This window comes from Chamaea fasciata, unplaced genomic scaffold, assembly GCF_029207755.1.
Source record: "Chamaea fasciata isolate MVZ Bird 193981 ecotype frontalis unplaced genomic scaffold, bChaFas1.0.hap1 SCAF_7, whole genome shotgun sequence".
NCBI lineage: Eukaryota > Metazoa > Chordata > Aves > Passeriformes > Sylviidae > Chamaea > Chamaea fasciata.
The window spans coordinates 14,122,399-14,137,421 of record NW_027094092.1 but is presented as its reverse complement, the minus strand read 5'-3'; the positions used below and the strand labels follow the sequence as shown (position 1 = coordinate 14,137,421).

Genomic DNA, 15,023 nt, shown 5'->3' with positions numbered 1-15,023 from the left:
GGAAGACAGAGGATAATGATCTGTAGCTAAGTCACTTTTTTTTTAGGTGGCTGAAGTTAAGTGCAGTGAATCTTACCCAGAGCACCTAATTTGCTAACATTGATTCTTCCATCTGAAGATTCCACTCAGCAATAAGAAGCAACTCTAAATTCTCTTCTTTTTCCATAATTCTCTCCAATCTGATGCAGCTTTCTTTTACCTATAAATACTTTTCTCCAGTTTAATGAACCTCAAGATTGCTGTTGTCACTTCAGTTACCTTGAGAAAAGCCCAGATAATTATTGCAGACAGAAGGAGGGCAGTAGCCCCTTCTTGTGTTTAAACAAAACAGAATTTGTTAAGAATTTTGTTGTTCCTATATCTTGTATATTTAATATTCTGGGAAAAATCCTGCATACATTACTCTAAATTTTGATTAGTGTGACTGGGAGCGCAACTGAAATTCCCTTGGGATTCTGCTGTGTTGCCATGTGAGTTCTCTGGGTTTGATTTGTACTTCGAGTTCTTATGTTTTAAAAGAGAAAAGTGAATGCAACATGTTATGTGGTTTCACTTGACCAATAACATGGAGTAACCTTCTCTCACTTCACCCAACACAAATCTTTGGTTTGAGAACATGCTACGGTACTTGTTCTAAATTTTGTTAGAAGCAATTTGTAGCTGTGCTAATACTCATCATCCTAATGCTCTTCCTTCCATCCTGAGAGGGTCTGGCACAGACATAGAAACTGAATTTTCTTGTGAAGGCATGTAGGGCTGCTGGTTCTGTGTTTTTATCAGCAATAAACTAGGAAGAGAAGTAATCAGAAAGAGAAGAAGAAAAAAAAAGAAAAGGAGGGGAACATGGGAAAATACCATTAAATGGTGCCCTTTGTCCAGAGGCTAGCCATTAGTTCTTCTAAGGGTCTGCCTTTAACTCTGCAGATATTCCCTTTATGTCATTTTTAAAATAGATGCTTCATTACCTTCGATCTTCACTGACTTTGATTTCTGTGCCAGTGATTCACATAGCTGCTTGTTCCCTCCTGGCCACTTTCACCGCACTCATTTTGCCCAGCCCTCCTCCAAGTTTTGTGACTATGTTACTGCCTGAAAAATTGGACTTGGTGTGTTTTCTGCAAATTCTGCTTTCTCTGACACAAGTCAAGCATTTGGCTATTTCTATGTACAAATCTTTCACTGAATCTCCTACAGGCAGATGTGGTAAAGTTACATCTTTCATATTCACAGCAAAAATTCTCTGCCTTTTAGCTTTCCTGATTCTGACGTGGTAGTGATGAGAAACGTTTTTGTGGCCTGTCAGTCCATATCTGTCAGCTGGCCTTTCGTCTCTATAGATTTCTGCCAGCTCTCCATGGATGTAGAAGGCGTTTTTGTGCAAGACCATTCATAAATCCTACTTACTTTCCATTTTTCTTTTGCCAGTTTTCACTCTTGTCCCATTTCATTAACCTTAGAGATCACTGGAATCATGTAGAAAAATCTATTTTGGTGGCCTTTTGACATGCTTGGAGAAGTAAAGGCTGGAAGAGACTCCACGATCCTTATCTTAGGGAAGATGTTCTTGTCTGGGGGGTTCCTAGCTTGTAAATTTTTTTATGATTTTTTTTCAAAAGATTTACTGGATATGTTTATCAATTTGAGAGGTTAATGTCCTAATGCGCTGTTTCTTTGACTATTTATTATACCATTTATGTTCCACTGAGCAGTTTGTGATACAAAGTGACCAGAAATGTTGTGGTTTCCTCTCTCTTGTCCTGATGGGACAGAATGAAAAAAGAAATAAGATACCCTTTAAACAGATGTAGTGAGTCTTCATAGAAGCATGTAAATTGTTGTCATAATTGCTGGTGTCTAGTAGCAAAAAGTTTACCGCAGTGATCTTATTAATCTTAGGGCATGTTGCATTGTCTTTTCATTACATTTGTAAGCTTGGATCATTCTGCAGGGTTCAGATATTAACTGTGCAAAAAATGTCTTGTCTTAGGCGCAGCTTCCTTGAATGATTAGTCTGAGATGTGTCTTGTGGGATTGAGGTGTCTTTTTTCTGCTTTTTAAAATTGACATAAACATTTTTACCTGGAACCTTACCAAGAAGCAAAAATCCCATTAACCTGTAGTCCCTGACACTCTGTTGATATTTAAATGGGATATGTTAAATATTTAAATGGGATATCTGCCCACTCAGATTTTGGCACTTTTTGGCAGCACATGTGAGTGCATTTGGGATGTAGGTTGGGCTGTCAATGTTGCACATGCACAATCATGAGAACATCTGGTGCCTCCTGAGATAAGAGTGACAGAACTTCTGTGTCTGGTGAGATGTGCCTTGGCTACTGTGATGTTCTGGTGGTGGTTTGTTGTGTTCCATTGCCTTAAAGATTGTCAGGAGAATGAAATGTCATTGCTTAGTTACATCTGGCCTCAGTAACGTTTACACTTCATTGCAGAAGAGGGGAACTTCAGTATACTAATAATGTAAAGATAGCAGAGGACAGTGAAATGTTACAGGATTTGCAGGGAAGATGGCCCTGCTAGCTTTGCAATAATTTCTTTCTGAATTTTGAAAAATAAAATCGTGACTGGGATTAGAGTTTGTGAATTTTGGCACTTTTCTTCTCAGTTTTTGGAATCCAGAATGTTACTTCCTGCTGTTACTACCTGCTGCTTTTCAAAAATAACAATGGCATCACAAACATGATTATATGGCAGGTTGGGTTGCTTTTTTAGCACAGAAAGTCACAGACACAGTCTTTGGCAGCCAAATGAAGAACAGAAAATAGGGAAGAAATAGCACTTGTAGTTCAGAATAAGGAGGTTTTGGTGGATTTTTTTATTATGCCAGCCATTTATAGAACAAAATTTCCATATTGTGCTTCCAAAAGGAGTACTATGGGGTAATAATAATACATGAATTGTTATTTGGGATATGAAAGAGTAGATCTTACAAAAATAAATAATAATGAGAGAAAATACGAATAATAAAAGCAGTGAAAAGCAAGCGGAAGAGGTAGGATGATTAAGAACGGGGCAGGCTGTCGAAGACTTGTATTTAAAGGAAAAAGGTAAGATGTGAACTTGAAGCTAGGAATGAAATGCAATTTGGCTGAACTCTGACTCTGTGTTCCCCAATCCTGCAGATCATGCTGTGAATGAATCAAGTCACTCCTCTTGATTTATCATACTTCTGCTTACTAGGGGAAACTTGAAAGACAGAGATTCTACATCATTTCAAGGAGGGCTCTTAAAATGCAGGGAGATTTCTGTGGGCTCTGCATAAATACTGAACTGTGCATTTACTAAGTGCTTTTCAAATGTCGTTGTTATTTTGATCTCTCTTCTGTTGCTAACAATATGGAACAGGATGGAGAATCAGTCATTCGTATTTATTTACATTTTCAAGAAAACCAGAATATTTTTCCCACTTTAGCAGAATTTCTCAGAACCTAAATAGAAAATGACTTGACAAATCTGCTCTTCAGAAATAACCAAAGCTCTTGTGTTTCTGTGGTCTTTATTCTGTATTTTCTGTCCTCTCTTTCAGGCGGCCAGTGCTCCTCGTGGGGATGGAATGAACATGGGATGTGTGGTGATGGCACAGAAACAAACATTCCTGTCCCAAAGCCAGTCAAAGCTCTTGGCTGTACAAAACAGATCTTAATTGGATGTGGGGCAGGACACTCCATGGCCCTCTGTCAAACTCCTCATTAGACCCAGTACACCTGGAATCACAACATCATGGATGTGGATGGACATCTTTGGATTGTGTAGCTCAGAAGCTCTACAGGAGAACTGCCCATGATTAACACAGTAGTTGGAAACTGCAGATATTTTTCTAAAATCCAACTATTTATGACTATGCATAATGAGCTGGAATATTTTAAAAATTGTTCCTGGGTTGTTGCCACAGGAATTGACTTTCTTACCCACAGACAGAATTCTGCCTTGATGCAATACAACTGAAGACAGATTTACATATTCTTGTTCTTCTGAGAAGTCTTTGAGGAAGAAACCGACTGCTTAATGGCTTATTGGTGTATAAACTCAGTCTGAAGAAATGGTCTGAGAAGGTGGTTTTTGTTATTGTATCTTTACATCATGGAATGTTGCACCTGCCAACTTCTGCTGAGGTTGTGAGCTCAAAGCAGCTCAGAAAGTGGTTTGTGTCACAAAGAAATGGCAGTGAACATGACTAGATGCATACATGCATTTTAAGCAGAAGATTAGGATTAAAAGAAAAAAAAGCAATATAATTTAGAAGGCTGGCAGAACGGGAAAATGAGGTCCTTTTGAACCAATTTTGTCTTGATTAAACTGTGAAAGGAGCAGTATTTTTCATGGATTATGTTCTGTGCCAGACATCAGTTTATTATAGATTTACAGGGAGGCAGATCTGCATGAATTATCTTTAACTCGCAAACCAAACCTGAAGTTTTTGAAGCTACTGCTTAGGGAAGGAAGACTTCTAAGAGCTCTTAGAAACAATCAGAAAGTTCTTATCAAAGGGCCTAAGTCAGCTGTAGCTGTTGAGGACAGCTTGATCCGATGTAGCTCCCATATTTCCATCTGCCTTGGAATAGGAAGACATCACAATCTAACCAGAAAGAATTTCCAAGTTCTCCAGCCTAAAAGGCAGAGCAGAATGCTCCTGATAATTTCAGGTTAGTTCTCACTTCTGTTTTGCAGCCCAAGTGAGTTGCTGTTCACAGCATGCCCACAGTACTTGTTCCAGGTGGGGGCTTGACAGAGAACGTAGGCCTATCACTTGTTTTGGTAGGAGAAAGGAAAAACTGTAAAATGTCTTTGGATATTATTAGCTGCCTATGTTGAGCAAAATTTTGGAAGCTATTTGTAAAACTGTTTTTTTTCCATACAAATACAGTGGATGCCATGAAACTGGATGTTTACCACCCACAATACTTACATTTGCTGTGGTGTTCAATGTATTTCAAGTTCTAAATACAGAGAATTCTGCTGTGTAGTAAATGCACCTTTTAATGAGACCTACTGTTGCTAAACAGTGGTTTAATTTTTAAAGCAGGCTTGCCGGGGAAGAAGTCTTACAGAATTACAAAATGCTCAGAGAAAGGCTCTTAGGAAACAGGACAGGAAGACTTTCTAATGATGTATCAGCTTACACACGAAGGGGAAGGAATTAAGGTGATAATATGGGCTGCATGGGTTTTTTCACCCTTGGTTTTACAGTGGTTATAGTTCTTGGCTTCATTTTCAAGAGTATTTTATTTTTGTAATCAATGGATGAGAAACTTGAGCAGACTATTAAGCTGATTTTAACTATTACAGATACCAAATGAATAATCAAATGGGTCCTCTGCAAAATGCATAGAATAAGATTTCTATTGAAAAATGTTCTTTTTTTTTTTTTTTAATCCATGTGTCAGGTGTGGTTCTTCATGGCAATATACTGTTCCGGGCTGTGACCTCTTGCACTTTTAATTATCTAAGTTGATATTTATTGACTGTTCTCAATGCCACTTTCTGGATACCAACGCTTCTCTATTACATGCACTGAACAGTTTCTCATGCTTCCTTTGACAGTCATGTCTGAGGTTTCTCTTTGTGATTTCTGCAAAATCTGTGTACCAAATAAACATGTTCTCTTACTTCAGTAGCCATCTCCTCTAAATAAGTCTGTTCCTTGATTAATCAGAGCCAATATGTGCCTTAGGTGAGGTTTACTGGACTGGAACATGTTTTGACTGTGTGCTGTTGCTGCAGTTCATTGCAGAGGAGTCTAACAAATTATGTAACAAATAAATGTGAATTGGATATTTGAAATTGTTTTCCATTTTTTCATGCCTGTAACACGAATATGCTTTTGGAACACAAAGAATGATTTGGTGATAAGGTGAAGAAAGAAAGAAAGGAGTACATCAATTTGTTCCTGGTCCTGATCTGGTGTTTCATTTCTGCATCTGATCTTCATCTTTGAAAGGCAAGAACTGCATTTTTGTCTCCTTTGTTGTAGCTGTTGAAGCTGTTGAAGACTTTGGGAAGTAATGACTTTTTTTGACGTAGTGAGTGCTTTGTCATCAGTCAGGGCTTCTAGGTGCTGCTGTAGTACAGAGAGTGAATAGAATTCACTGTAGAAGTGCACGGCTGAATGTCAAAACCAAGTTGCTGTTCATCCTTTCAGAAGTGAATACCCTGTTTTGTATGGCAGTGGCTTTGTTTGCAGAATAAAGCACTCTGCAAAATCAGCTACGGCTTTCTCTGTGAGGAAGGGAACACACAGCGAAAAGTTCCTGAACAAGTGGAAGAAGTCAACTTTCCATGCTGATGTTAAGAGTTTATGGCTGTTGCCTGTTGATAATCCTCATGGAGAAGGTCAGTCTCTGCAAGGCAAAAGGCAGACCCGGTGTGCTGTGGTTCAAAGAGTTCTTTAACAGGTCTTCTGTGATAAACAAAGTGAGAAGCCTGTTACATAAGCATTCTGCATGCAGGTTCAAATGGAAATAAACTGAGAAAGTTTGTTTTATATATAAATATATATTTACAAAAAGACACTGGAAGAAGTTAAGCAAGTGTCTGTGCAGCTGCTCTGCCTTCCATTTTCTGAAGATAAATAAACCTGCCAGTGAGCTGACATTCATGGGGGACAACAAGTTGTGAACTGTTGACCTTCAGTCCAGAGAACTTTCAGGCCTTTCAGTGGAGGGGCAGAAGGAGAAGAAAGCTGTTGTGTGCCTTTCTGTTATTTGAAGTCCTAAGAGATCTGCAGTTGTTACTCGTGCAACCTCTATGTGCACCTGTGCAAGACGCTCCTGTTCCATTTCAAAGAATGTTGGTAGGACAATGTGTGTTGTGTCAGAAGTTTGTCTCTTGGGGGATTTATTTGGGCCACTTGGTGGTCACTGATGTTATTTGACTTGGTGTGGCATTCTGAGTTACTTGATGCTTCTATGCTCAGTGTACCAGGCCCTGTATTTGAAGTGTTTTAATTTGAAAGATGGAAGATGGTTTGCTCAGTCACGACTTCTTACATGACACTGACTTCTCTGTCTGCATGTTGGCAGTCCTTTTGGTGTCTGACTAGTCTTGCCATCTGCAATCACCACAAAGGTCACTTCTAAATGAGTGGCAGGAGCTTTTCCTCAGCTACATGTTTTGAGCACTGAGAAGTTGTGGGGAGGGTGGGAGAAGGTGGTTTGATTGTGCTTTTTATGGCATGTTTTGAGTCGTGAGATTTAGAGATGGGGATGGACAACTGATGAAGGAGATCAGTTTGAATGTACAAGAGAAAGGTGACCATGGAAAAATATTTAAATGAACGATGATAGAGAGCCTGATACAGTCAGCTAAAACAGGGAAAAGGAGGGGGAGGACAGAGGCAAGATACAGCTCCTGAGGACTGAATAATCTCACGGCATAACAGCATTCCAGCCTGCCGGTGTGGTGGGAGTGAGATGAGAGACAAACTATTCTGTTTCGGGGATGTTATTGTTCTCCCTCTTCCACTGTTTATTTATAATAATGGAAGTTGTTGACCTGCAATGTTTGGGTTTCTTCTCATTCATAGCACATCTTGAAATTTCCAGTTCTCCTCAGCCAGAACAGCAACATCTATCTTCACCTTGCAGACTTAGAAATATTTTGATCAGGCCTCTCATCTAGTCCAGCATTTAACCAAATACTTACTATTTTTTCCATTTGATTCCATGAGCCCTGGATCTGATTTAAACAAGACTGAAGTAATTTTAGGACTTCCAGTTCCTTTTTCCCTGTGTTAGAAATCAAGATGATGACAGATATTGGTCACCCTGAGCAATTTTGATATTTTTATGGTGCATGGTAACTCTTGGGCTTTTTCTTTCAGCTACGTATTTTCTTGAAAAGGACTCCAGATTCACTATCGGTATTTGAGTCCTGCTTATGCCATTTACTACTAGCTGAAAATTCCAGAGGCTTGGAATGGATACAGCCTGGGATAGAAAATTATTTTGTGTGGTTTTGATTGTGGTTCAAAATACGCACAGTAGAAAAGTGGTGCTTACATGGAGTTTGCTGAAAACTCCAGCTGACACAAAAATAATTGGCCTCTTTAACTTTTTTCACATCAATATCTTGATACATGTGCTAAAAAGAGGTAGGACATGCTTTGTTCTTTTCCTTTAGCTTTTGTGCTGTTCTTATTTCCAAGTAAATGCTGATCTTGCATGTTTTGCTCTATGTTAGAAAGAATAATAGCCTTGATGTTAAATGCTTTGCTTTTATGGAAATGGCCTTCTGCTGGGTGAATGTAACTGAAGATGTAGGTCTGTATCATATGTGCCTTTGAAGTTAATTTGGAGGAACTGTATGTGTAAAGCCATTGTTATTTTGTAACCCATTTAGATGTTAAAGTCAGGCACATTCTTGAGCTCTTTGTGCATTTCATTCAGGTTCATCAGTCAGTTGTCTCAGCATTCACCTGGTTTTAATGCAGCAGCAGTTTTTACTCATCAGTGCCTCTGTAAAACATCAAAATAGAGTATGTGACTGAAAATATTCAGCAGTGAAAATAGTCTCTGTATTTGAATCATGGCCGGGATGAACCACATGTTTCCTTGTGGGAGAGTGAGGAAGCATAAATTTAGAGTATTGGGAGAACACGTTCTTCAGCTTGATTAGAAACAAGAACAACAAAGTAGTTACTCCTGAATAGAAGCTGGCTGAAGGATGAGAAAACTCAGGGGTGACATTTATTTTGCAAAATTTTCTCTGGCATTTTTATTTTGTGGCACATTGGATTTCATCCCATTTCCAGATGTACCTTTGCAGGTTGGTGGGGAGTGGAGTGTAACTCCAGTTTGTGTTGTCTAGCCTCTCTCTTAGTTCATTTCCGACTTCCCCATCTGTTTCCAGGCTGCTTTCCCTGTAGACCACCTAATTATCCAGATACTATGCAGATTTGGGGGCAGTTCTGTCTTCAGGTCTTGGGGTTGGGACTTTGTAAGTGGAGTTTCAGAATTTCAATTCAGTATTGTTCCAGTACTCCCTGGTCACTATAGTTCTTTTAAGTATATGTGAACACTTTGCTAGTGGACTGTTCTTACTTTTTTTTCTTTTTTTTTCCTTTTTTTTCTTTTTTTTCTTTTTTTCTTTTTTTTTCTTTTTTTTTTTTCTTTTTTTTTTTTTTCTTTTTTCTTTTTTTTTTTTCTTTTGCATTTAGAAGCAAGGCCAAGAATTGGGAGATTTTTAATGTTCTGACATGACTTTAGTTTTTGGCTGCAAATGTCAAGTGAGTTTAGCTTTTGTTTTGTTTTTACTGATTTGAATGCATAAAGACGTGGTACGTAAATTAGGGCAGCAGAGGAGTTGCCAATCAGTAATGAAAATGCTCTGTCATTTTAACTGTGTGGGTGCTTAATCATTTTCCATAATAATCCTCTGCTTTAAAGTACAAAAGAAAAGGGATTCCTACAGGGGCATTGTGTTCTTCTGCAGACAAGGAAATATGGCATCTTTTCAATTATGAAGAGATGCTTCTGTCCTCTGGAGCCTTAATTCTGAGTAGATAGATTATAATAACTATTCCTTATTAAATACGGCTTTTCCTCTTTTGACATCAGAACACTTGAAAAAGAGGATGTGTCACAGAAACAGAAGCTGAGACACAAAAACTTAAATTGTCCCCACGAAGGTAACCCAGCATGTCCACAGGGGAGTCAAGAATAAAATTCCCATTTCCTGAGTCCCAGGCCAAGGCTCTACCTTGTAAGCTAGTGGTTCTTGATGATTATTTTGGGTAAAGCTCACTGCCACTCTTTTCCTTCTCTCCTTGCTCTTCTTTCCCACTCACTGCTGATTGCTGTTTCCATTGCTCCTGCTTGCATAACCCATTTTCCAAACTCATCCTGTGTCCTTCTCATTTCCCACCTCCTGAGCCGCCTTTTCTCCAGACACCCACTTGCACTGACACCACCCCAGCAAAGCGTGGCCCCTCCTGAGCAGCTTTCCCTGGGCTTAAGCCTTGTCTGCTGTTGTGCTGCTGTGACTCACAGTCAGCAGCCTCTGCACAGGCTGTGTCATCCCTGCTAAGCCCCTTGAGTCCAAAGGCAGTGCAGGTACCTCAGAGTGACAGCTGAGCTAACACAAATGCAACATTTTGCCTTTTGCTGCCCAAGGAATCTCTAGCTTGGGCAACAGGAAAAACAAGGGAAGCCTTAGAGCACGCGCTTTTAAATATTTGGTACCTGGGGATATTTGGATCTATGCACTTGCAGGAAGTTTTTTAAATGTTCAAGTGAATGCTGAGGGTTGAAAACCTGTCTTTGCCAGGCTGAGGCAGGGCGGATATCTTGTTACAGCATTTGCTTTGTCAGATAAAGAAAGTCAAGAGATGCATGCAGTTCTGGACCTGGTTTTTAACATTCAGTTCAGTTTGAATTCAGATCTTGTTCTTGATTGCAAATGAACATTTGTATTTCCCCAGGAGAAAAATTGGGCACTTATAGTCCTAGATGAGTGCAAAGGCTTTGGGAGTCCTGAACAGACAGGTATTTTATGCCCAAACTCAAGTGTGTGACTTAAAAATAACCTGCATAATTTAAGCATGTTTTCATGAAGTGAAGGTAGTTTGTGTGTGAGCTCAGAGGCAAAATTCCATCCAGGATATATGTGGAAAGCAGAGAAGTAGGCTGCCTTGTTTTGAAACTATGAAAGGGATATGCAAACTGGCAGGGTAATATCTTCAGGATATCTTTTTTGTGAGCAGCTCTGGACTCGGTTCCTTTTTGAATGCTCTTGCCTTAGCCATGCCTGCTCTCTTCTGTATTTCAGTTGGCTCATTTGTCCTAGCAGACATTTGTTTCAGTGATGTATTTTCTTTTTGGCCCAAAATTTTAAGGAGAGAAAAGGCAATTTACATGAAAAATTACTTTATCCAGATTAATGACTGCTGCACTTGACTGTTACCACAGCGGTTTTAGCTGGGGTTCTCCTTCTTTTTTTGGGTGTGGGTTGTGTGGGGTTTTTTTGGTTGTGGTTTTTTGTTTTTTGGTTTTTGGGGTTTTTTTTGTTTTGGTTGGAGTGAGAAAGCAGAAACCTCTTTTCAGAAATTTTTTCTGTCTGAAATTGCAATTGTGGAGGCACATCAAGTTGGTCCAGAAAAAATGAGTACCTCCGTGCAGTCAGAGGAAAAGCTATAGAAGTGTGGAAGATGTGGTTGAGCTGTGCTTTAAATATTAGCAAGTAATAAGCCACTAATTGCCAATGGGTTCAGATGAAAGGCCAGCACTGGGGTCTTAGAGCTGGGAACTCACTGCTGAAAGCTGAGTTTACAGAGGAGGAAACACAGATGTTCATTTCCAGCAGGAAACAGGCAGAGGGTAACTGAATTGCAAAACCAACTTCTGCTCTTACTTGCAATGGTGTGAACTCAGAGAAGTAGCTGGTGGCATTACTGAAAGCCTGAAGTCAGAATCTACCCACATGGATAGTTTTAATGCTTTAATAAAGATATGTACCTCCTGTAGGGTGAGGGGGCAGACTTGAAGGAATCAATGTTTTAATCATAATTAAACCCGAGCAAAACTCCTTAACTGCAAGGCAGCTGAGAGGATGTGGTAAATTTCTCTTAGGATTCAATGCAACAGCGTCTGAGATTTTCCACTTCTCTTGTTTCCCTCTCACCCTATGTTGTCAGAGCTGCTGCTGTTGTGCAAGGGGAACTCTGGGGTCAAACAGATCTTAACCTTTAGAGCATCTCCTGGAGGGCAGTGGTTGGGAAGCGTGGTTCTGTTTCTGAAGGGTTTATAGAAGTCACCCAGAAGACATGGTTACCTCAAATCAGAATGAGCAGAGAGGAGAAACTAAATGAAGATGAGAGTTGGGAATGTAAAAAAGTAGCACAGAAAGACAGTTGTACCCATCCTGTTTTCTAAGGCTCAGATATATGCAAAGTGCAGTGGAAGGTGAAGACCTACATGGGATTTACAGGGCTGAACTGTTGGTATTCCTTATGGTAATGGAGAATTAGCACTGGGCCCTTGAGTCAGTGTTAAATAAAAAATGGGGCAGATTAATCTATTTCTGGATTCTTAATACATTATAAGAGGAAAAGTTGTTCATTAAGCAAATCCTGGATGAATCTGGATCTTACCTCTGGAGGTAAGAAATTTATCTTCTGAGAGTGATGGCATAGAAACAGTGAGAAAAATGGTTCTTGGGAGAAACTAAAGCAGAAATCAAGTACATAATGCTGCGTCAAGGACTACAAAGGAGTTCTCTAATTATGTGCAAATTCAGATGATCGCCTTTCCTCTATTCCTAAAACACAGCTTGAGGTCTTCCTTGTTTTTCTTTTGGAGTAGAGTTTTGTGACAACAAGGTCCAGCTGCAGTTGGGATTTTCTGTGTATAATTTAGCACTTACCAGAGCCATGAGTGTATCTTCTGGGTTTTGGGGGGTTTAATCTCTACTTCCTCCAGACTGTAGGGATACTATTCCTTTACATTTCCATTCCCATCAGCAGTTGCAGATGCTGTAGCTTCCCTAGAAGATTGCCAGCTCTTTTGAAAATCCTCACGTGACGATAAAGGTGTGTATCCTTCCTTTACAGAAGTACTTTACCAAAAATGGTCAGGCAACTAGAATGCTGTTGGCACATAGTCCATAGTTGTCATTTGTAGCATCTAAAATGAAATTTAATCCCATTGTGTTTCTCAGTTCTTACTGGTGCATGTTTTGTGTGGCAAATCAAGTGCGACTCGGACACCTGGATTTCTTTCAGTTTCATATCAGGTGGACTGGTGTGGCTCAGTGAAGAACAAGTGAAGGACGGGGCCCAAAGAAGTAAGAAAAACTGAATTCATTTAATCAGCTAAAAAGACAAACATTTATTATTGTTGGGGAGGGAAAAGGAAGATACCTAGGTCATTATAGGGGTTTTTAATCTTCCCTTGTAAAATTACTAATGGTGTGAATTCTTTAGACATCGGTTGTATCAAGTGTTTGCAGGCTTCATTTATTATCTACTAACCAAAATTAGCATTGTAGAACCAAAGCAATACCAAGCTTTTCTCCTACATTTCTGTTGAGAACACTGTATTTATTATTCAAGAATTTAGAAGCAAGTCTCTGGAAACCCCTGATTGCTTCAGAAAAGGATTCCCCTTTACACTATACAGCAGGCACTGAAACCATGATACAAAATTTATTTTCATGCTAGAATTGTTTTGCATAACATTGTGCATGCATTTTACTCAGTACTAAATTGCATACAATGCTGTTGTCTTGTTTCTTAAACTTTGAGACCATTTATACTTGAGTATTTTCCTGATTTTGTACTATAAGTCCCAGTTTTAAAATAACACCTCTTTTGTTTAAAATTCATACTGATTACTTAATATGAACAATTTATGAAGGGTCTTTACGTTGGATCTATACATCAATAAAATACAACATAACCAGAGCTGGAAAATTAACCAGCTGTTACTGTCAGGTCCGAAGGAAGGTCCCATGTGTCACAAGCATGCCAACAAAAACAGACAGGAAAAAGTTTTTCTTAATTTTATACACTTCTAGTTGGATTAAAAGTTCTTGATTTCCATGTCGGTGTGATGAACTGTGAAGGCGTGGTCAATATGACCGATGACTGCCTGATTGCACTTTTTAAAACCATTACTCTGTATCTTGTATACAAAAAGAAGCGATCCATAGCAAAGAAATGTACAGTTTTATAATGTTTTACATTTTGGCTACAACAATGTATGTAAAAGTAAAGAGCTTTGAAAGAAAATATATAACTTTGCTTTTTTTTTTTTCTTTTTCTCCTTAATCATACATTTGCAGTGTTTCTCGTGTGTGTGTTGTTTTGTTGTTTTTTTTTTTTTTTTTCATTTTCATTTTTGTCTTCATGCAAGTCATGCTATGGAACAAAAAAATAGATTTAAAAAAAAAAAAAAGGATCTTCTACAGTTTTGTTACATTTTGGCCGTAGAAAAAGCCTGCATCTCTAGTACAACTCCAGAACCACGAAGAATCATCCATAAAACCTGCATGGAGCGAGTTAACTTTGTCCAAATGAGAAGGTCTTCTATGCCTGCACAGTTCCACAGAGATGTTTATTAGCCATCAATGTTCATCTCCATCTTGCCTTGTCAGGTCACTCTGACTGCCTCTGTTGGCATATATTTAGCAATGACTGGACTTTCTTTGCAAAGATCTGCATGTAAAGAATACAATCAGTACTTGAGCTTCTTCCCTGCGCTTTTCACATCAAGCTCGGCATCTTAGTGTTAAAGGAAGGAGGAAAAGGTGAAATAGCTACATGCAGAGGCAGCCATATTCTTCTTCAACAGGATTTTTTTTTTTCCCATGCAGTCAGCCAGACTGAGACCTCTCTACAGTGTGTCTGAGTATTGCTTTCAGCTTAAAACAGGTGCCCATGCAAAGTTTCATCCTACTGTGCTTGTTTGCTCAAACTCCTGCAGGGTTCCTATGGCTCAAAAATATCCTGAGAAAAGCAAAATCTTCCATCGTTGGCATGTTTCAGCATCGACTAAACGCCTAACCCATTCCATACAGAGCCAGTAGATCCACCATTAGCCACAATAAGCATATACTAGCAGGATGCACCAGGAGGGAAGCCATCTGGTGCATCTACCCTTCATCCTATGTACTGATACCATGCAGCACGTATGGCCCACCAGTACTATGCCAATGCCTGCCTATTGTCATCTGAGTGCTATTTAGGAGTGTTGTCACCTAAGCATCAGAAGTAACACCGTGTGCAGCGGGTGCTACTGTGAGACATTGCATCTTCAGACTTAGTCACCTGGACTATATGCAACATCGCATAGGCTAATTGAAAGTAAAGCTTTTTAGACCATTCTCTGCTACTGATCCATGCTACAAAATAGATGGGATGGGAGACCAAGAACGTCTCACTGGGCTAGGAGAGCTGTAGGGCGCAGACACTGAGGATAATCCTATCGCTTTTCCACTTATGCCAGCTATGCTGTTAAGGCTCCGTGACATTTCGTAACCTTCATTTAAAAGAAAAATGCAAAGTACAGCAT

General features: G+C 39.3%; 2 protein-coding genes across 4 annotated transcripts in view; one reads left to right on the top strand and one right to left on the bottom strand.

Annotated features, from left to right (window-relative positions):
• SERGEF (secretion regulating guanine nucleotide exchange factor) overlaps window positions 1–5,793 on the top strand; it is a 139,838-nt gene extending 134,045 nt beyond the window's left edge. The window contains 2 exon segments of the mRNA XM_066187644.1: window positions 3,545–3,694; window positions 3,697–5,793. Of these exon segments, the coding sequence (XP_066043741.1) occupies window positions 3,545–3,694; window positions 3,697–3,806 (260 nt within the window). The 3' untranslated portion in view covers window positions 3,807–5,793.
• KCNC1 (potassium voltage-gated channel subfamily C member 1) overlaps window positions 1–15,023 on the bottom strand; it is a 124,876-nt gene that overhangs the window by 4,882 nt on the left and 104,971 nt on the right. The window contains exon 4 of one of the 3 annotated variants that reach the window (XM_066187642.1): window positions 12,797–14,990. The exons of 1 other annotated variant lie outside the window; for it this stretch is intronic. In XM_066187642.1, coding sequence (XP_066043739.1) covers window positions 14,854–14,990 — 137 coding nt within the window. In that variant the 3' untranslated portion in view covers window positions 12,797–14,853. Of the gene's footprint in view, window positions 1–12,796; window positions 14,991–15,023 lie in introns of those variants that run through there. One more of the 3 variants, XM_066187643.1, reaches the window with a different exon arrangement.